At 42.6% G+C, this 22,672-nt stretch overlaps 1 protein-coding gene across 2 annotated transcripts in view; it reads right to left on the reverse strand.

Moving 5' to 3' along the window:
* Positions 1-22,672, reverse strand: part of LOC148014672 (transcription termination factor MTERF2, chloroplastic-like) — a 112,774-nt gene that overhangs the window by 63,875 nt on the left and 26,227 nt on the right. For both annotated transcript variants that reach the window (XM_087667023.1, XM_087667022.1), the window contains exon 2: positions 4,999-5,404. In XM_087667023.1, coding sequence (XP_087523149.1) covers positions 4,999-5,404 — 406 coding nt within the window. The remainder of the gene's footprint in view (positions 1-4,998; positions 5,405-22,672) is intronic.

A 22,672-nucleotide genomic window follows, 5' to 3' on the forward strand; every position in this document is an offset into this window, starting at 1 on the left:
CTTGTCGATATTCACCAACTGCTCATGCCAATCTGTAATCTGTATAAGATAGATATCCATGCTATCCCCTTCATACATGTTCTAGGAATCTAATTGCTTTCTCAAGCAGGCAACATGTGCCTCATTCATGTTCTCATAAAGAGATATGAGCTTATCCCAAGTACTCTTCGCAATCCGACATAAGCGAATGTGCGGAATAATGCATCCCTTGATCAAAAGAGCGATCAAAGAGTGTGGTTGAGCATCATGCATATCCCAGCATACCTAATCAGCAATAGCAAAAGTAGTAGTAGTAACTCCTGAACAGCTACAAATAGCAAGAGAACCACCTAAAGTAAAAGCACTACCACCTAGGGGTGCACTAGGGCCTATTGGCCATACCTCTAAAACCATGACAGTTCCCCCAAAGCCTTTTGCATCCAGTACATGCTTCTTTATGTACAACCAAGTGGAATAGTTGGTATCATCCAACTTGTCATCAGCTGAAAGCATCCCATGCAACTCATTCTGATTATCTACCATCTTTGCACACAATGCATCATGAATGCAACTGAGGCAATTGCTCGAATTAAAATGGACAAGGGAACTATTGCCCCAACACTTGTGTGAAAAAAAATTTGCCGAAAAATACAATGATGTAAGAAAGAGCTTACAACCGATGCAAACATTGATGTAGATGCTATTTAGGTGTTTACACACAGCAATGTCAGGGCAGCAAGCTGAAATGTGTTGAAATTGGAGTCAAATCAGGTGATTTGGATGAAAACCCCCAAATTTTTGTGCGAATGTCAAAGAAATTGCTGAATTTGCATAGATTTGATGAACATTGATGCAATGGAAGGTGGATCCAGTAAAAGACCCAAAATTTCTGCCTGAAATTTCAAGAAATCTCAGATATTAGGTGGGTGGTTGAAACCGCCAAATTTCTAGACGCTGGGTGTGTGAGAGAAAGTTTCTTTGAAATTCAGGATGGGACAAGCAAGAGGGACTGGGATTTGCACAAATTTTTGAAAACCCCCAAATTTAAAATTTAGGATTTCTGCACTTTTAGGATATTGGCATCTTTCTACGCAGCTGAAAATGGCATAGATAAGCATGACAGAACAAAAATTGCACAAATTTCTAAAAACCGCCAAATTCAAAATTAGGGTTTCTGAGTTTCTTTTTTAGATTTGCAGAAAATGGTGGGCAGGCCTAAGGAAATGGAGGGCAAGGGCAAGGCTGAGAGAGGCTGCATGTAGGGCTGAGAGAGGCTGCATGTGGGGGTGCATGCAGGATGCAAGGCTGTGTGCAGGATGCCAGGCTTTGTGCAGGATGCAGGGCTGTGTGCAGGTGCAGCAGAAAATGCCATGGTTGAGGTGGCTGGAGCGACAACAGCTGCAGGCAACAATGTCGCGAGGAGGGACTCAATGTATCAGAGCTGGCAATGAAATTGATGCAGCAATGGCGGCGAGGCTGCCGACACAATGGCTCTGATATCACTGTCGGATCGAAAGCACACCTCAATAGACACGAAGTGGAGTACAGAGTGAGAGAGTAGACACATAGAGAAGTGTACAAGAGTATCTTCGCTAACAACAACCCCTCCCACACAAGAAGGTAAAAGGTGCACGTGGATAGGGTGTGCTCATACCAAAACAACTCTAAGGAAAATACCAGATGTATTTAGCAATTATGGTGACACACAAAACATTTGCAAAGCTATGAAGGTAGTAGTAGTAACTCTAGACTCTTGCCAGTAGCCAATAATAACTAATACATAGTGAGATTCATGTGTATGTTTAGCAATGTCATCATGTAAAGCTGTTGCTGCTGCTGGTACCACTGGTACTACACACGTATCCATTTATACACATATATGCATATGCATACATACATCCTTTTATTAAATCCCTATTTCATCATTTCAGACCAAGACCGAACTCTGTTTAGTAATCTCTGGAATGTGTTTCCATTTTTCCACTTTCGAAACTCCTCGCAATTATGCTAGGAGGCATCTTTGGGCATCCACTACTACAAACACATTGTTTATAGGGCAATCATATATTGAATATTCAGATTGGTTGACAACATTGGCACATAGAGAGCTCATGGAGGATACTCTTTCACTCTTGGGCCTTGGCTTTGGCTTGACTTTCAAATCACTCATTGGCCAAGCCAAAAGTGCCTACAGTTGCAAGATCATCGGCTTAGGTTGAGTATCTGGCCATGCAAAACACAGCCCATTGGCATCTATTTTGAGAAACAAAATGCCATTGCCTTGGCAAGTGTTCCATTTAAGGACCAACCATATTGGAGTTCACCGACTAGCCTGCTCATGAGTAAATTGAGTCCACAAATCTTGGACAATGTGACACATGTTATTAGAAAGTCCCTTCCATTGAGTGGCCCTGGTAAATCTTTTACATAAATTTGGAGTTGGATCACCATCTTCTTTTTCCTTGGCTTATTTGGGTCCTTTTTCTCCAAAATCTCATTAAGAGGGGGTGTAGAGAGTACTTTTGGTCCATTTTGGCCTAGCTTTTGGGCTGACCAACTAGCTGACCTATAGGCCAGACCTACACATATTTTCACCGTGTTCTATCTGGCACCTCTGTACATACACTATTCTTCTCAATTTACCAATTCTCTCTTTTGGAATTTTTGCTGTCCAGATCATTTCATCTCTGTTTCCATGAGTACTTGCCACCTCTTTTTGACTTGAACCCATAACTAAGAAAATTGCAACTCAAGTTGTAACTATCATCAGGCCAAACATAGCATGCCATGTCATCATTGAACTTTTTTCTAAAACACAGAAGTTCTATGCAAAGAGACTTCAACAAAAACATCAGTAAGGTACAGAATTCTATAATGTCAAACCACTTGAGAAATCCCAAGATTGAAGAAGTTGCTGAAATCCCAAGCATCCCAATGCAAGAGAGCTGGCATCTGTGACAACTTCAAATTCCTTGCTTAAGTTAGGTAGCCTTAAAATAGGAGCATTTACCAAACTATGCTTTAGTTACTCAAAACTAGATTGTTCAATTGGTGTCTAGATAATGGCAACTTGCTTTTTGAGTAGGTCTGTAAAGAGGTGCTGCAATTTGGACATAGTTTCTTACGAATACCGTATACCATCCTGTCAGACCTAGAAAACTTCCCACTTCCTTGATAGTGGTTGGGGGTGGCCAATCTTGGATGTCTTTGACCTTGGCAGGATCTATTGATATACCTTCAACAGAGACACTATGAATCCCAAGTATTGAATTTTCCTTTTGAAGAAGGCACACTTCTTTTTCTTGGCATACAACTAAAAGAATCTCTTGCCTCCCCATGCACTCCAAGTCGCCCTAAAATTTCTCTCATCTTTCTTTTAGGATGTGTCTTTATCCTTTTTCATGTATGTCCAAGTTTCTTAGAGGTCAAAATATGCTACTACGTTGTAACCTCACTACATATACCGAGTAATTATGCTAATATTAAGTTCCTGTCTGTGAAAATGTCTTGCATTCCACTCATTTAGAGTGCATATGGCACCTATCTAACAGCCCACCATATTGTGCATTATGCCTCGCAAAAGCCCTCATATCAACAAGCTGGTCATTTGCCTTGGCCACTATTCTCCAAATACCAATCTTCTCTCTACATGTACATAAAATACCAATCTGAGAGCTCATCCATTTTTCCCAGTCACCAGGGTACTCTGCAATCACTCAGTCAAGCACCTCTGTCAAATGCCTATGTGCAAAAAGCATTAAGGAGTGAAATACTTCTAGGCTTAAAATTGTCCTCTAGTTGAGTGTGAAACAGGTGGCCAAGTAATGCCACATCTATTCCAATGTTACAGATCCACCAGGGTAGTCTTTATCTTGCTCATCTAGATACTCATCATTAATGTGGCCATGTAATCGAGAAAAAGAATGTCAAGAGGGCAATGCAAGAAGGGATTTCTCCATACCCATTGATCCTGCATTCCAGTTAAGTCTATGTAGGGGCCTCCTCTGATATGCCCAATAGCTCCAACCTTCTTGTGGACAAGTGGCTAGAGTTGGATCTATGTACCACATCGATCAATTATCATGTGCAACCTGAATACCCTCTCAAGTCAACCTTCTCCCTGATGCGTCAACCATCTTCACCAAATGACAATGAGAAGGATCCCTGTATGCTACCAAAAGAAGAATATCTCCTGTCAAAACAAGCATATCCAGACCTCAGATGTGTTCATATCTGTCCTATTCTGGGCACCTCCTTAGATTGTATCACAGTCCTTTCTAAGCCCCTATAATCTCCCTTTCATTGACATGAGCACTTCCTTAGAGATAAATTGTATCATGATTTGCCATTTTCTAAACCCCTGTAATCTCTGCCTCTGAAGGAGGATCAAAACAAAGCAAACCACCCTCCCACTGTGCCAGCTACCTCTAACAAAAATCTCCCCGAAAAAAGATGGGGCCTCTATCCAAGGGTCTGTCCAATCTGAATCCAAGAGTGTACAATCTGAAATCTAATGTGATATTGAAGGAAAAAGGCTGTCATGTATGTTCCATGCAAGTTCAAGGAAAATCCCAACAAGAGGTGATATTCCACATGTTGCTAGAAGCAGAGTTATTTCTGTGTGCTCAAGATATGTACTGAACTTGACAATAAGCCAAGCAGAAAGATTCAATAATCAGGCTGCTAATGCTCATTATCCACTGGGTTTCACAAGGACATGGATTATAAAGATGGTCCCGTGATAGCAAGGACCTTGTCTACTTTGTTTCAATTGAATTCAAGAAGCTTTTTGAGATGAACTGTAATAAATCTGCTAGCCATCATTGATGCTCCAACTCACTTTAGCTCGATGCAAAGTCTAGCAGAAAGGAGGCTTCACTATGCTACCAACTTTATGCCTGATACACTTTCATGAACCATTTATAACAATAGGCACTGAAGAGACTTTAAGAGCATATAAATACATTCAAATGCAGACCCAGTTACAAATTGACTTCTTCTAACCAAAAAGAAGCATACCTTATTGTACATTTCATCCAAAGTAACATGGCCAAGGCATGCGGGAAAGTTGTAAACCATTTTACCAAAATCATCTGGTTTGATACCCAAGCGTGTATAGAACATAACTTGTTCCAGCAGCTCTTTCTTTTCACATGCCAAAACTTTTGGAGATCTCCTTATCACCCAACCAATCCATTCTTTTCTGACACCATTATTTAAGAGTATTTCTACACTTTCTTTCAGCTCTGCCATTGTCTTTTCTAATATCCGTGGTTCCCGTGTTAATACAACACCAAGTTCTCTACCTTGGATATTGATGCTTTTCAGCCATTTAATCTTGGGCTGCAAATTTCCTTCATAATCTTCCACCATAAAAACAAGCCTTCCAATCCTTGGAGGAGTAAAATGATGGTGTTTTAGCCACCTGGTCATATTTAAGAAAGGAGAAGCGTGCTTTAGGCCATGTGTAAGTTCAACAAGAAAGGCATAAACTACTAATGATCAGCCATCAAGGTCCCTGTTAAAAATGATAGTTGAGAAAGATCAGTTTGATGCCAAAATCTTTTTTTAAACTACGAGTTGGAATTTGGACCAAGCTAACTTTATACCCCCACTGATGAATCTCTTATGAGATAGCAGCATAACAAGAAGACAAACTCAGGCATGCCTTGAAGTCATCTAATAAACTAGCCTCCTAAAATGTACAATCAAAAAATATGTGAATTTATGCTATACTCTAGCCCAAACGCAGTCTTGCACTCCTCTACTCGAAATCTACAGTGTGCCTGCTGCCCAGTCCATGACACATCCAATCAGCCACAAGCACTTCTAATCTTGGTACCTCAAACTGTGAACTTGCCATCCAGCTCTCTGCTCATGCTGATGACTAACTAAATAACTAAGGACCAAGAGTGGCTTTAGCAGTCCTAGAATAAATTCAAAAGTAGGTCAAACTTATCATATTGGCTCTGGCAAAGGGAAAACGACTCACTTGGTGACCACACAAAGAGATTTTGGGAGCTACTTTTGAAAGTCCAACATTTCAAGAAGATTAGTGGCTCTAAAAAACTTACGAAGTTCCGAGGAGGTTTGCATTTAAACTTCCTACTACTCTTAATCATTATCATTGTTCTAATCTCAAGAAAAATGACCATGCTAAGAGATGGAAAATGGAGCATAATGGCAACAAATCATTGCAAAAGAATGATGATGCGGACTTCTTCGGCCTTTACCTCTCTTCTTCTTTCTTCTCAAGCACAAACCGAGTTATGGCATGCTTGGTTCAGCCACCTCAATTACAAGTATCTTCGAAAGGCAGCTCATGATCAACGTGTTTGTGGATTGCTAGAAATTGGGGTGAGCCACCCACCATGTGTGTCTTGCATTCGTGGCAAGTAGCATAGAGATGTGATTCCCAACAAGGCATTGGCTACAGTCGAGGGATGAGTATATTTACAGTTTCATCGAAGACTCCAAGGCACCAATGCAAATCTATTGATGAAACAATTACAAGGGAATGGGACCCCATTGACTAAAGAAGCACAAGGAGCTCAAGGTAGAGATCAACGATACCGAGTGGGCCTTCTTGTCAAAATCTATGTTTTCCATTTGGGATGTACACGATCAACTTATAGCTTGGATGAATGAGAGAAACTGTAAACGCATGTGAGTGACCAACTTGTACCTCAGAATCACTTGTCTTGTAGTGGGCATGGCAACCAAACAACACAATGATATAGGATGCAAAGAGAGAGATGTCTGTATTTGCACATAAAAATGTAGCAATATTGGTAATAATGTGGAATGAAAAGCTACATATAATAACACATCACAAGTTCTTATAAATACTCACAGTCAACGTTTCCAACTAATTCTCAATGCAAGCTTGTATAATACGCTTGTCACAGGTGACCATGAGAGCAATTTCCCCACTCGTATCCTCCACTTCTAATGTGCGCTCCTTTCCTATTCTTTGTCTTTGCATCTTTTTCTATGCGGTCACATCCCTGTTGTGCACTACTTGATTCAATGCTTTGTTGGTTGTCACTCTCATTGTCTCTAGCCACCTCTTCTCTTCGGTTTTGCTCTCCAATATTCTAATTTTCTCTTTCCCTTTCAAGTTCCCTCATCGAAGCATGTGTACCCTCTCCAATCAATGAACTCAAGCTAGTTCATTTGAAGGTTTCTATGAGCATTTTGCGGTTCTTGAATGGGACCCTTAACCTAGGTATTTATTATCCAATAGCATGTATAGGAGATTCAGCCTTTGTTCTTCAGGGCTAGACACAGATTCAAATCGGGCTAGAGATGTTAAGCATAAGAGGTCAACAATTGGATATTGCTTTACTTTGGGTGCAGGTTACACTCCAATAATTGCACATCAATTAGAGTCAACTGGTGAGGTTGCCCACCTCCCCATTTAAGGAGAATATACTGCATTTGAGACAACAAACAAGCCTCATCTTTATCATAGCTAAGCCTTGTGCCAAGTTGGGATAATCCTTTTATTCATATGAGCTGAAACCCCTCTTTGTTTCTTCTAATGTTGTGCAGGATTCAGTTGTAAGTCATCATGGAGACTATGACCTATATCAATATGTTAATATTCATGGAGGAGGTTCTAGAGGCAAACATACATTTTCAAGTATTCCAAATTACATTACCTTCTACATCATTAAGCATGTTGTTGGTGCTAATCATTCTCAATTCCTTCAACCCTTCCTTTCATATGATCATTTAGGATCTCTTTCTTATGTTGTTTCGATAGCTTGGGATTAGATTTTACACTTGCATCATACATTTGTTAGCATGCATTTTATCAATCCATCATCTCCTGGTTGTGAGCTCCATCAGAGTCTGAAGAAGACATAGGAGCTATGATTGTTAAAGCCCATTATTTCTGTGTGCATTTCTTTTTCAATGAGTTTAAGGTTTGTTCATGCTAGCAAATAGCAATTTATGGCCTCTGCATTTCTTTTCCAATGGGACTAGCAAGGTGGGCAGCCTGTATTTGTTAGGGCAGTCTACTCATTATTTTTCCCAGCATTATTTTATTATTTTTGCATAGGTTGGCCAACATATTATCAAAAGTGGATGCATCAATGGAAGCATGAAAGAATGCTGAAATGAATTGCTAAGCACAAGATAGAAGAGAAAGGAAAGTGTCACATGGATGTGAAATTTTGAGATACTTTTATCTTGTCGATAACATTCAATTAAGTTATTAATCAAATGTGCAAAGTTGTTTGGCACAGGTGATGCACATGATAGTTATTTAATGATAATTGGCCAAGGACCTCGAGGATACAATGGGCGTCAAAGGCAAAGTTACAATAAGTTATACCAGCTAGGCTTTGGGGGCTAGTTGATGTTCAGTTTTGATCCTAGAACAATCGTTTGGCCAATAAGTATCATTGGTGACACTAGGAACTAGCATTGATCAATTAATTAATGCCAGTCTAAGGATCAATAGAGGTTAGGATCCACTCCAAGTTGCAAATGGCCTAGACAATTTCATTATGAATGGGTACATTAATTTTGGGCACGGTCAGAAGGAATTAAATTAATTTTCAGAATTATTTAATTTTAAAAATTAATTAAATGGTTGGATAATGCTAAAAAATGGGTTTAGAAGGCTGCCACTTGGCAAAAATGCAAATCCAAGATTAAGAAAACGTTTTTGGGGGCTAGAGAGAGGAATTCAATTCATTCAGCCTACAAGAGAGAGGAAGGAGATGTTGTTGGTCTAATCTACAGCCATTGGAGGACCATTTGAGGCAACCAAGTGCACGAGAAGACCAAATTAAAGTAGGCAACAACAATTCTTGCCTTCTTAGAAGCTGGCGACAGCAGATTGGAGCTCACGACAGCAATTCGAGGCCTCCTAAGAAATTGACAACAACATTAAATGCTATCTAGTACAAGCAGCAATAAGATTTCAGGCTTTTCTCGCATGAAAATCAGAAATTTCTCTCTCTTTTGGCATTCTCTCACCTTCTCCAATTTATGCTCAATCATTCTCGGCATTTCTCAGCCATTTGGATCAGATCTCAATCAAATTTGATGGACAGCTGAGAGATCTTTCTTGTAAACCCTAAATATTTGTAGAAATTAGGGTTTAACAACCACCTCGGAACTTGTGCCAAAAGGAGAAGGCGTCATACATTGAATTCAACACCTGAAATTTGCATAATTGTCAGGGAATTTAAATACCAGCCCATTCATTGTAAATTGGGGGCAGCATTTGGCTAGTGGATGGTTCAATTTGTGCAAGTCCTGGATGAAAATCAAGGAGCAATTGGCCCAAATTTCTTGTTGATTGTTATCACATCAAGGGGCTTTTAAAAAAGCAAAGAAGATTGTCGAATCTCAGCTTGTACTCATTCCATTAGCAATTAAAGTTAAAGAAATACCACAAGGGGCACCAATTTTGAGGTCAACAAGGTGTCCAATGTCTAAGATTATTAAGGTAGATTGTGCATTTCAATTTATGTTATTTGTTAACTGATGTAATTAAGTGCTTAATCAAGGAATTACCACCCTCTCCAAGAAGGAAGATTGGTTTTAGAAAGAGAAAACACAAGAATACTACAAAGGAGAACTCAGAAATGTGCTCAGAAAATCGAATCCATATACTAAACACAAGACAATCGCATACAACAATGAGTCACTGGCTGAGTGGGCATTGGCACCTACTCCCTCTCCCCAACAGGGCATGCACTCGATTTGCAAGTGATGAATGTTTAAATGTGGAGAAGGAGCCTAAATATATAGGATAAAATAATGCCAAGAAAGTGATCAGATCGGCCAACATAAAATGCTAAAATGATCAACAAAATGACAAAATAAAAAACACCTAAATAATACTAAAATGCCTAGCACATCTCAAGGCTAGAAAGTACATCAGTTGGACATTAAGAGTAGATTTTTGAATGGGAATCCACATGAGGATGTTCATGTGTCACAAGCTCCAAGGTTTGTGATTAAGGAAAAAGAGCACATGGTTTGCAAGTTGCATAAGGTTCTTTATGATCTCAAACAAACTCCTTATGCATGGGACTCTTAAAATCAATGCTTATTTGGCCAGCAAAGGGTTCAACAATAATCCAACTGCTCTGACTCTATACATTAAGAATAAAGGGGGGCAACTTGCTGATTATCATTCTTTATGTGAATGACATGTTACTCACCGGACCTAAAGATTATAAGACTGCAAATTTCAAGGCTGAATTGAAACATGCATTTGCTATGTTAGATATGGGCCACCTACACTACTATTTGGGGATCTAGTTCACCCAAAATCAGCATGCATCATCATGTCACAATCACAATACATAGACAAACGTTTACATAGGTTTAACATGCAAGATTACAAACCTATGTGCATTCCCATGGAGCCAGGCGTAAAGTTGTCCATGCATGATGGTGAAGAGATGTTTGATGTTGCAATTTACAGCCAAGTTGTTAGTTGTCCTATTTATCTTTGCAACACACACCCTGACATTCAGTATGCAATATCACAGGTGAGTAGATATATGTGCAGCCCATGGACCATACATTGGCAAGCTATTAAGTGAATCTTTAGATGTTTGCAAGGTACTCAGTCACATGCATTAATATTTCCCAAGGGGAAGACTTGCATCCACAGGCTTATAATGATTCAAATTGGGCTGGTGATGTAGACACTAGGAAATCTACAGTGGCTACCTCGTCTTGTGAGCCTGAGTACAGGGCAGCCTTCACCACTATAGTGGAACGTGTATGGCTATGTAGATTGTTATTTGATCTACAAGTTTCTTTAAAGGGTCTTATACCTATTTTTTCTAACAATCAAAGTGCTATTGCAATGGCACAGAATCCAGTGTTATATACTCGCACAAAACATATTGAGGTACATTACCATTATGTCAGAGAGAGATGCTATGCAAGAGAGATTAGTTTGATTTATATCCCTACACAGGAGAATGTTGCAAACATTTTCACCAAAGCACTTCTTCGTGAGAAGTTTGAGACTTTTTTAAAGTCCTTGAACTTGCTACCCTTTGGTGATTGATCTTCTTGTACTTCTACCACATTGGCCCTGCAAGAGGTGTTAGAATATGCCAATTCTATGGGCAATGCCCAATGTTTTAGTTAGTTGGTTTGTCGAGTGAACACAACTACATTAATAAGTTGTGCCACCTATCATGAGGTCATGAAATTTTGCTTGGTTTACTTAGCATTTGGATTAATTTTTAATCAAATGTTTAAGTATATATTGCACATGTGAACTACAGCTGAGATTATTTAATATTTACAAGTCAAGGACCCAAGGAAATCAATCGATGTCAAATGCAAAAGTTGTCTTAAGTAAAATTGCACAATATTAGATGGTATTTGATACCAAAAATTGGCCAAGACATTTTAGTAGCCTTAAGTATCAGTTGGTGACACTAGGGATTTGACATTTAATGGTACTTAATGCCAATCAGGGGGACTAAAGAAAACTTACGAATACTTGGGAGATGAATTAACTTAGCCAATATAATTGTTGGTTGGTCAGACTAATTTTCTAGGCACTAAAATAATTATTGAATTAATTTTCAACTTTAATTGATTTTTTGGAATTTTAAAATTGAAAATTAATTTAATAATGTAGATAATGCTAGAAAATAGGATTAGAAAGCTGCCACTTGGCAAAAATTGCACATGCAAGTGGGAAAGATGTTTTAAGGTTGAGGGGGGAGAGAGAGAGAGAGTGAGAGGGGGGGGAGGGGGAGGGGGAGTCATTCCAACCTTGTGCAAGCTAAGAGAGACAAAGAGAAGGCTACCATAGCTGCTACAATAGTTGACAGGCCATTTCTAGGTAGCAAGAGACCCTCCGAGAGCTGGTGACATGCTCTAAAGAGACTACACCAGGAGGTGACAACAGTTTGAAGGTTGTTTCAGCCAAGCAAACATCATATTCGGTGAGATTCAAATGAGGGACCAACCAACATTCAAATTTGGGGCAAATTTCATTTCCCAAGGAGTCGGTGAAGGCCATTGCCCGAGCAAATCAAGGGGCAAATCAATTTGAAGACTTGTTGATCATTGTTAATAGCAAGGGGAATTTTGGATTGCGAAGGGCATTGAAGGAATCCCATTGTATTCAAATTCAATTGCAATTAAATATTTAAAAATACTGAAAGGGGTGCCAGTTTTGGGGCCAACAAGGTGTCCAATGTCCAAGATTGATTGGTAAATGTTTGTGTTTCAGCATTTCATTAATTATTGCTTGTTGTAATTAAGTTATAATCAAGTTATTACCACCCCTCCACAAAAGAAAGGCTGGTTTTATCACCACTTCTAGAGTTAGCTCTAGAGTTAAATTAACTCTAGTTGAGTTAACTTACTTAAGACCTATTGTACTTTCATTCTATCATACTAGCACTTGTATCTTTTGAGTGCGGAACTACTGCCCACTCTTGCTCGCTATCGTGTGTTCACACACACACACACACTCTCTCTCTCTCTCTCTCTCTCTCTCTCTCTCTCTCTCCATTTCCGACAAGACCTGCAAGTAATGAATAATTGGAGGAGGAGATGCCTAGACCAATAAATAGGCTATGACCAAAAAACAGTCAGCCAACAATAACTGGATAAAATAATCAGGTCGGTTAGCTCAATAATGCCCAATCAGCCCAAATCAAGCACCTATATAAATAATGTGCCCAACCCAATAACACATGCACAAACTTACTCATGACCTATCTAATCTGCTAACACCTCTCTTAGATCATGGGTGATCTGATACAATACAATGATACAATGTTTTGACTCATCATAGAGTACAACAATGACACTTAAATAGGACCATGGATACTGGATATGCAAGTCACCACCAAAGTGCCTTGAATGGAACCTAATGTCAATGTCAATCGTACCAACTCCTACAAACAAAGAAGATTCATAGCAACTCTCTATGTCTGTCAAACAATGCCTCGGTGTAGCATATGTGACCAGCTTGTCAACAATGCCTCTTAAGCATACATGACCATGGATTCCCCACCTTAAGGCAGACCACCAAAGTGTCCCCTCATGTGAGCTCAGACTAGGAACCAATCTTGCTCTTTGTCAAGAAATAGCCCATCATGAACCTAGATGTCAATCCCCAACTCCAAGATTTCCAAAACCTACCAAATTTCAATCATTGCAGAAGGAAAGTCCCTCTCAAGATCCTTTGCACTTGTATACCTATACACATTACGCTCACCTACCCCACCTCGCCACGCTCACTTTGTGGATGCTCAAGTAACATAGAGAACATATGAGTGAAGCTCACTAGCTGTGCGAAGATGTCTAAGCCCATAGAGCATTTGCTACTCCATCAAACTCCAAAGGGAGCTTATAGAGTATAGTCCCCACTAGATGAGCCTCTAGAAGTACAAACTACATATGGCAAATTTGATTCTATACTTGTGTAACACAAAGTAAAAAAGACTAGATAGTATTCTTCGACCCGAACTTCATATGCTGGAGCTGACCATAGAGGGTCACTACATGCATGTTTAATGGACCCTTATACAACATCTGGAGCTTCTCCCACACCTCTAAAGTTGTCCTGCAAGAGGTGACCACCATTAGAACCTCTAGAAATGCATCAAAGAACAGCGGAATATGCACAAGCATCATCTGTACCCCATATAAGCACAACTTCCTCATAGTTGACATGACCCCAATCATTTGGAAGAGGAGTTGGAGTCCAAGCCGCACAATAGCTCCTAAAACCGCATACCATAATCGCTTCTACATAAAGCATGCTTTCAAACAACACTCCATGTTAGGTAGTCAGGCACATGAAGTTTATCATCACTAGAGTAGCAAGGAGGTGCCATGTGGAGAGGATAGGATGAGAAGATAAGGAAAGAAGAGAAATAAAGAGAAAGTACAGCTACAGCACAACATAAACTGCACTTGCATGAGTTTACACGCAGTAGAAAGAGGAGCTGATCACAAAACAATTGCTGAGCAAGGAGAAGTTGATCACTCGCAGCCAACAGAGCTTGAAAAGATGGCTGCCCAACTTGCAAGGAAGAGAAAAACTGAAAACACAAATGCTGGAAGGCAACATGCAATCAGTAACAGCATTAAATGCAGGCACATGGTAATTCAATAATGCAGAAAATTAAAATGCAAGCAGCTAAGGTCAAAATGCAGGCAACATAGGGCTGAAAACAGGCCGTTTTGCACCAAAATCAAGTCGCCTGGGTAGTAGCAATCAAGGAAGATCAGGAACAACACGTTGAGCTAAAACATGCTTTACAACTGATAAGAATTTTTAAACAGCCCCAAAACACTCTTAATTAATGAAAAACACAAATTTGGTGTGCATTTCGAGAGAGTTTCAATGTTCCCCCTAAAGCCCTAATTTTCAGGGCATCCTTCAACATCTATAAATAGATAGGCTGCCCACTATTCAGCCTCATCCTTTTGTGCAGGTTTCTCACTCTACCGTGCAGATTTCAATCATCAGCCACCTACCATCTACTATCCAACCACCACTGACTACGGCCCATCACAATCCAAACCTAGGCGGCCTATTTTCAACCATTGCCTTGCTATTTGGAGATCTCCATCTGCTGCGTCATCACAACACCTAATCACCTGCGTTTTCAGCATCTAGTGCCAAGTGACAAGCTGCTGCCATCTCTCCCATCGGGCGACTATTGCAATACCTGCGTTTTTACTGTCTAGCAAGCCATCTACATTAGCAAACACCTTTCTTGTTGTCGCTTGACAATCCTTAGCCTCATCACTCTCTCATCTCCAACTAGTGGTTACTACACTCGGGATTCGTCTCCAATGGGCGTCACTCTCCGACACTACATTGCTTTGCCCTTGGACATTTTGTACACTCTTACATTCATTTACAGCATTCATTCACTTCAGAGTTTCTTCTCTCTATGTTTGTCTCTATGTTTGAGTTTTGAGTTTTTGAGTTCTTGTGTTTTGCGGTTAGGATTTGAGTTTTGCTTGTCTCTATCTAAGTCTTTGTGTTTCGATCTTGGCCGTACATGTGTTTCCTCCGTGCAAACCCTAGCATATCTTCACATGGTATCAGAGTCAGTGCTCTTCTAAAGAGTATCCTATGGTGATTGTGGAGACTAGTCTTTATGCGAGACTCACACGCAATTCGATTCTAACTCATAATATCTCAAGCACCTAATTCTTCAAATCTGCCCTATCAAGCTTCTCCATTATTGGAGACTCTAAGAAGACGTTATGATCTCGAGGAGGAGATAGACACACCTTCACCTTTACCATCTTCTTCTTCTTGTTTTAATAATCTTGCAGATGAAGAGTTTGAGAAGTATTTGTGCATCACGACAATTCAGTTTACGCTCCTCCAATGAGTGCTATTTTACTCCATCTAGACTGATTGGTGAGACTGGCCATCTCTCTAATCTTGGAGGGATTATGACATTCGGCATGCTTGGCAATCCATCTTCTTTATCTCCGCCAAGCCTTGTGTCAAGATTGCATAACCCTTTTAAGTCGTATGAGCCAAACCCTCTCCTATTTATTCTTTTGCTATGTAGAATCCGAACGATTTTTAGTATGTTAACTTTAATAGAGGAGGCCCTCGAAGCATATACCCTATGAAGAAAATTGCTAGGGTTTGCACTAAGGACACACAAGAGTGTACGACCACGACAGAAACACAAAGAGACAGACATAGACACAAAGGGCAAAACTCAAACCCTGAACACAAAACTCAAAAACTCAAACCCTAAACGCAAAACTCAAAACTCAAACATAAAAAGAAGAAAGGAGAGAGAAAATACAACTCTGAAGTGAATGAATGTTGTAAATGAATGTAAGAGTGTACAATGTGCTCAAGGGCAGAGCAATGTCGGAGAGTGACATCCACCAGAGACGGATCCCAAGTCTGTGACCACCAATCGGAGTATAGGAGTGCTGAATAGTGAATGGCAGCAAGCTAGTCACCAAAACGCAGCAGTCTAGAGGATGGAAATTGGTAAACGCAGCAGTGTACCGCCGATCAGAGGCTGGAAACTGTGCATAGTTTGTTGTAAGCAGCAGGCTAAAACAATGTCTGATGTGGCTAGCCATGACTTGATGATCAAATTGCAGCAGATGATAATGTTGTTAGCAGTCATGTTTGTCATGCCTTGTCATCTCCTGCCTGTGAGCCTCAGTCTGAGTCAGACGAGGACATTAGGAGCTCTGACATGTCTGTCATGTGTTATGATGGGGGAGGCTAGTCACTCTCGACTGGCTATTTTAGGTTGTGTATTTCTTTTTGGCCTCTTTTAGTGGGCAGCCACTGGCTGCCTGGCCACTTTTTGGTCACTGTTGTGGGGCGCCCATTTTAGGGCATTTTTAGGGTTTGCACCCATTTTAGGGTTAGGGTTAGGGTTTGTCCTTTTGCCTATTTATTGGCAGCCCCCCTCCCCACTTGGTCACTTGTCTTCTTGCAGATTCCGACACTCCTTCTCCCCCGTGGTGGTGCTACCATCATCATCAGCCTGATCTGGTGCCCTCACTAACGCTTCGGGCTGCGTGCAGGGACTGATCAGTCCATTTCAGTGTATTCAGCATTCATTTCAGTCAGTGCAGATTTCTCTTCCTTATTTTCTACTTTCTCTCTCTCTCTCCCTCCGTGTTCGTATTCCCTCTTCCGCAACGCACCCTCACATGGTATCAGAGCCAAAGGAGAGTACACGGAGCTGAGATTTACGCGGGAGAACACCCACAACTTTGCGTTTGCTAGTCAAGACGTCTCCAACAGCTGAGACGTCACCTTCTGCACCATCTTCTTGATCAAGGCGGCCTGTTTTGGTGTCACATCTTTGCGTTTGCTGTTGGCGTCATCCCCAACAGCCAAGGCGGCCCTTCCATGAGGTCCCAAATATTTGCGTTTGCTGATGGCGCCTTCTCCAGTGGCTGCCACGTCATCAACAACCTCTTCCTGCTTGCATTTTCAGCCAGGCACCCTCCCCAACAGCTGGGCGACATCTTCCTTACTGGCGTTTTGAGGCAGGAGGCTGTTTTTCTGTGGTGATTGCATCGTTAGCATTTGCATTTGACATCATCCTTGCGTTCTGTGCAAGGCGGCCAGCTCAGGAGCTTCTGGTGTTTGTGTTTCGGCACTGGCAACCTTCCCTTGTTGTGTTTTGGTGTTTGCAGATATCGAAGATGTCTTCTCATCAGTTTACGGGCTTTGATGACTCAGATGACGAGCTTTTGTCTCGACACTCATCTGAACGGAGGCGTGATTTCTATCACAAGGACCGTCGTCCGGAGTCTATTCCTCTTTCCCGTCCCCCTTTTATTCATTTATCTCGGCGAGCCTCTTCCAATGGGCCGAAGATGCAGCCTTTGGTACCCCCTGTACAGGTACCCGTACTTCCTCAGCTGCCCAAAGAGGACCGGTTGGATGGCTCCAACTTTTCTTTATGGTCCTGGTGGAGTGTATCTTGGACTCCTTCGATCTTTGGGAGCTTGTTTTTGTTCCTATTCCTCGGCCTCAGGTGGATCCCGTAGATGGGACATCTATGGATCGTGCAGCCTTATGGGATCGGCTCAATTCTAGAGCCAGATCTTTCCTCTTTCTAAGTTTGTAGGATTCTGTCCTTGTTCATGTTCACAGGTTGAAGACTGTAGCAGACGTGTGGAGAAAGCTCGCGTCTCTCTATCAACAGAAGACGTTTGCCCACCGAATATCTCTCGAAAAGAAGTTGCAGATGCTCGCTATTGATGATAGTCCTTCCATGAAGGACCACATCAACAGATTACAGGATATGAGGGATGAGCTTGCATCCCTCGATCGGACGATATCTTCTGAAGACATGGCTATGATTCTCTTGACTCAGCTGCCATCGCCTCGGTTTGATGTCTTCTACACCAGCCTTCTTACATCGAGGACCCATGCCCAGCTTCTATGGGAGGAGCTATCCCCGCTTGTCTTGGAGCATGACCAGCGACTCAGAGAGGTCAGTGCTAGTGGATCCGACTCCACTAGAGCCTTTGTTGCAGGTTCGGGAGGACAGAAGAAGAAGAAGAAATCAAAGGCTAAGAAGAAGGACAGTTCTTCAGGCTCTGACACAGATTCAGAGAGACCGAAGTGCCCACACTGTGGGAAAGGGACACATCCCGAGGAGAAATGCTGGAAGAAGTACCCTCACCTTCGTCCGGGAGTGAAGGGTGGATCTACATCGGAGCCTTCTTCTACCTCTACACTAGCTGTTACCCATGAGTCAGTGTTCCTTCATATCCATGCTTTGGAGGAGGATCCTTCTTCCGTGGCTGCAGTGTCTTCTGCGCAGCCTTGGTTAGTGGACAGTGGTGCTTCGAGTCATATGACTCCCCGAGGTGATTTGTTACAGGATCTCCATCCATCCGAGGGTTCAGTCATTGTTGGTGACATTTTATCGGTGCCTATTAGTGGTGTTGGCACATTGCCTTTGTTTACCGACCGACCTTCGAGCTCCTTTTCACAGGCCCTACATGTTCCGGATTTGGGCCTTCCCCTCCTCTCCGTTTATGGCCTTACGAGGCTTGGCGCACGAGTGATCTTCACCGAGCATGCCGTTGTTATTGAGGATTCTCTTATAGGAGCTGTCTTATCTACAGGTTGGCAGGAGAGCGGGCTTTACAGGCTCCATTCCCCTTCTTTAATGCAGGGTCCTCCGAGGCAGTCTATTGCTACACCCGTTCCCGCTTATGCACCTTCTATTCCACAGGTTCCTTCCCATCCCCCACCTTCTCCTCTGGTGGTTCCCTCGTACCCCCCATCCCTTTCAGAGGGGGACGATCTCGGTGATGCGGCTGTGGATTCCCTGGCCCCTAGTGTTTTAGAGGGGGGTTCCCAGGATCGTGAGGAGCTCCTTCAGTGGCAGTCTACATCAACGGACTTCATCGACATTGGCATTCCTCTTGCCACCCCAGGATCTATTTCTTCTTTGGCCTTCAGCCACATCCAGGATCTGAGAGGGGGTGTTAGCAGTCATGTTTGTCATGCATTGTCATCTCCTGCCTGTGAGCCTCAGTCTGAGTCAGACGAGGACATTAGGAGCTCTGACATGTCTGTCATGTGTTATGATGGGGGAGGCTAGTCACTCTCGACTGGCTATTTTAGGTTGTGTATTTTTTTTTTGTCTCTTTTAGTGGGCAGCCACTGGCTGCCCGGCCACTTTTTGGTCACTATTGTGGGGCGCCCATTTTAGGGCATTTTTAGGGTTTGTGCCCATTTTAGGGTTAGGGTTAGGGTTTGTCCTTTTGTCTATTTATTGGCAGCCCCCCTCCCCACTTGGTCACTTGTCTTCTTGCAGATTCCGACACTCCTTCTCCCCCGTGGTGGTGCTACCATCATCATCAGCCTGATCTGGTGCCCTCACTGACGCTTCGGGCTGCGTGCAGGGACTGATCAGTCCATTTCAGTGTATTCAGCATTCATTTCAGTCAGTGCAGATTTCTCTTCCTTATTTTCTGCTTTCTCTCTCTCTCCCTCCGTGTTCGTATTCCCTCTTCTGCAGCGCACTCTCACAAATGTCGCCATCCAACAGCTGACGTCAACATGGATGAAGGCACCAACAGCAAGAGCAAACACGGATGGAGTGGCAGTAGTCTCGAGGGCTGGACAGCCACCTGGGAGGAGGCTGATGCCTGAAATTTGCAGGTAGAGTGAGAAACCTGCACTGACGGAATGAGGCTGAATAGGGGCAGCCTGTCTATTTATAGATGTGAAAGGGTGCCCCAAAAATTAGGGTTTCCATTGAACTCTCTCAAACCACTCCCCGTTTTAGGGTTTCCACTGAACTCTCTCAAACCACTCCCCGTTTTAGGGTTTTACTCTAAAAGAGCATTTTTTAGGGTGTTTTGGCATTGTTTAAGAGGCTAATTAGCAAGTAATGCATGTTTTAGCTCAACACCCCCTCTCAGGCCCAAACCTGAGCCGAAAGGTTAGGCCAACCATTGTGATGTTTATTGACCCCAAGACATCCCATCCCAAAGCAGCCAAGGCATCAGACAAAGAGTACACGTCAACTGCCCATTGGCCTCCCAAGCCCTACAAAGGCGAATGAAACTACGTGGAACTTTTTTTTTTTTAATAAGTGAGGTAAATTTTATGGGGTGCGACCAATTAAGTAATAGTGACCCAAAAGACGGGAGTAGGGAGGGTACACCCAACACATAACAAAACAGAACAAGCTAACCCATCCACTCAAGGTGTTGATGACAAGGAAAAATAGGTAATGAGGTATCCATGTGATGAAGGAGTATGGTGGTGTGGTAACAACAGCCATCGATGGAAACAATGTAGAATCCACTCAAGTGGTGCTCTACACAATGAGATGCAAAGTATGCTACATGCTAAAGAATGTTCATGAAGCAGGTGCTACTTGGACAATGTCTCTCATGGGAAAATTATTCACTTGCCCAAGCGCCCGAGTACAAAGATAATGAAATCATGCAATGTAAAGGGTAAGGTACAACAGGGGGGAGAAGCTAATGTCGAAGACAAAGTGCTAAAGCCTGTAGAATTCCAAGAAGGGTAGGAACCTCCTCTCAACCTAGATGTAGATGCCGAAGAAGGAAGACGAGCCTGATGTCAAACTTCATATGGTGCTGAGAACCATAAGGAATGAAAGAAGATGAAGTGGATAAAGCACCCCGTAAGAAAAGCAAGGTAGAAGTCACCGCCATGATAGCATCGAGAGAGATGTTGCACGATCCGCCTCGGGAGGGGAAACCGCCATGCTGGAAGAAAAGCAAGCACTCCGAGGATGATGAAACCATGAAAGGAATGGTGTGCATCCCCACGTCTCTAGCCCAGGTAGGACCAAAGCAATCTACAAGTTAGTCCTACACTGAAAGACAAAACCCTACAAAAGAGATGAGAATCTCCAAACACAGAGGTTAGTGGTGAGATGCTCCAAAGCAAAACAGAACAGAAAGAAAATCTAACTCAAAATAAATGCAATGAATGTGTGTGCCTAAGTAAATACAGCAGAAGATAAAAAAATGGAAAAGCTAAGGACAATGAATCCTATAGGCCCGACTCTAAGAGTGCGAAAAATGAATGCTAGGCTGACCTAGGATATCCAAAAGGACTTAGAAACATGCTACACTAAGAAGGTGGCCACCATCGCGTACGTCTAATCAAGGATCTGCCAAGGGAACGCGTGACGAGGTGGGGAGGAAGGTGAGATAGATGCATAAAGTGCAACATGATCGGAACCTGCAGACCAATCAACCAGTCCCTCAAGGGTAGTGAAAGAGACGGACTACTGAGGCTGTACTCGAGCCACATGTCCAACAGCAGCAATAACGGGTGCTGAAGGAGCAGATGAAGCAGGAACGGAGGGCGTAGCCCCACTGGACTGTGCAATCGCAGCGGCCTACTAAGGCTTTTTAGATGGAAGACCTTGGACCTTGGAGCGACACTCCTCGTCCACATGGCCTGCTCTCTGGTAATGTGTGCAAAACCGATTTTTCTTAGGAAGTTGCTGCCAGATAGGTCTAGATTCTTTGGTTCCATCTGAGGAAGAGAAGTCACCCATTGATTGGCTTGCCTTCGCATCTAGCGAGTTCTTACCACTAGTGGTTGTCCCTCGCGAAGAAGAGGCAACCAACCCCCTCTGCTCTGAATAAGGCTGTGATGAGGATTTTTTGTGGATGTGATCATATAGCCTCGCAAACGCAAGAACTCGCACTCAAACTCGTAGAAGGTTGGCAATCTAGGTTGGAAGATGATGTGTTGAATGAAATTAAAGTACTTGTCGGGCAAATTATTCAAGAAGAATGTAACCTGATCGTCATTCGACTTTGGAGAGCCAGTAGTGGCAAACTCCGCAAGTAACCACCTATTTCAGCCAACTTGACTTTCAGATCGTCCCCTTCCTTAATAGAGAACTCTTGAAGCTCAAAGTCAAGATTGATGCGCCGAGTACGATCACGAGCCGCATAGAGGTCGACAAGGTGACTCCAATGCTCTGACACGAGCGGAAAGTACTGCAACTCAGAGTGAAACTCAGGAAGCAATCCCTGCATCAGCTCAACATTGGCTGTGGCATTGCAGGCTCTCCATTGACGGATGTAATCAAGGTCAGCTAGTTGAGGATCTAGCATAGGCTCTAGACCAATGACGAGGTCCCAAAGACCCTGAGACTCAAGCACTTGTTGCATAAAATTAGACCAAGTGGTGAAATTTGACCCGTTAAAACGTGTCTTATCCGTGAAGACATTCTTAGCCGTTGCAATACGAGTGGTAGTGCTAAGAGATGGATAGTGTAAAAAAGTGTAGTGTGGGTAGGATGGGGGAGTGGAGTACACTTGGGAATGGGCCCCAGAGTGCCCACCAGGCATGCGTGTAGTGTGCAAGGTGGATCCATGGGTAGAGATAGGTTAACTAAACATGGGTATGGTACCCACATGAGGAACCCAAGGAGGTGAGACGAGAACACGGTGAGCAGAAGATGGGAATCCCTATGTAGATGTAACCCAAGGAGAGTGTGAAGACGCACCATAAGTTGAGGATGGAAACCCTTGCGTATGAGTGGTCATGGGAGATGTGAAGCTGGGGATAGTGAGGGGAATGCCCATCACAGTTGTCCCAGGAGTTATGGGTGTGCTCATGTGCTGAAAGGTGAGAGGCACTATATTAAAGGGTGGCATTCCCCCTAACGAAGTACCATGGTGCAAATAT

Source organism: Lygodium microphyllum, chromosome 25 (genome assembly GCF_053477565.2).
Source record: "Lygodium microphyllum isolate KBCC chromosome 25, Lygodium_microphyllum_v1.1.10, whole genome shotgun sequence".
Taxonomy (NCBI): domain Eukaryota; kingdom Viridiplantae; phylum Streptophyta; class Polypodiopsida; order Schizaeales; family Lygodiaceae; genus Lygodium; species Lygodium microphyllum.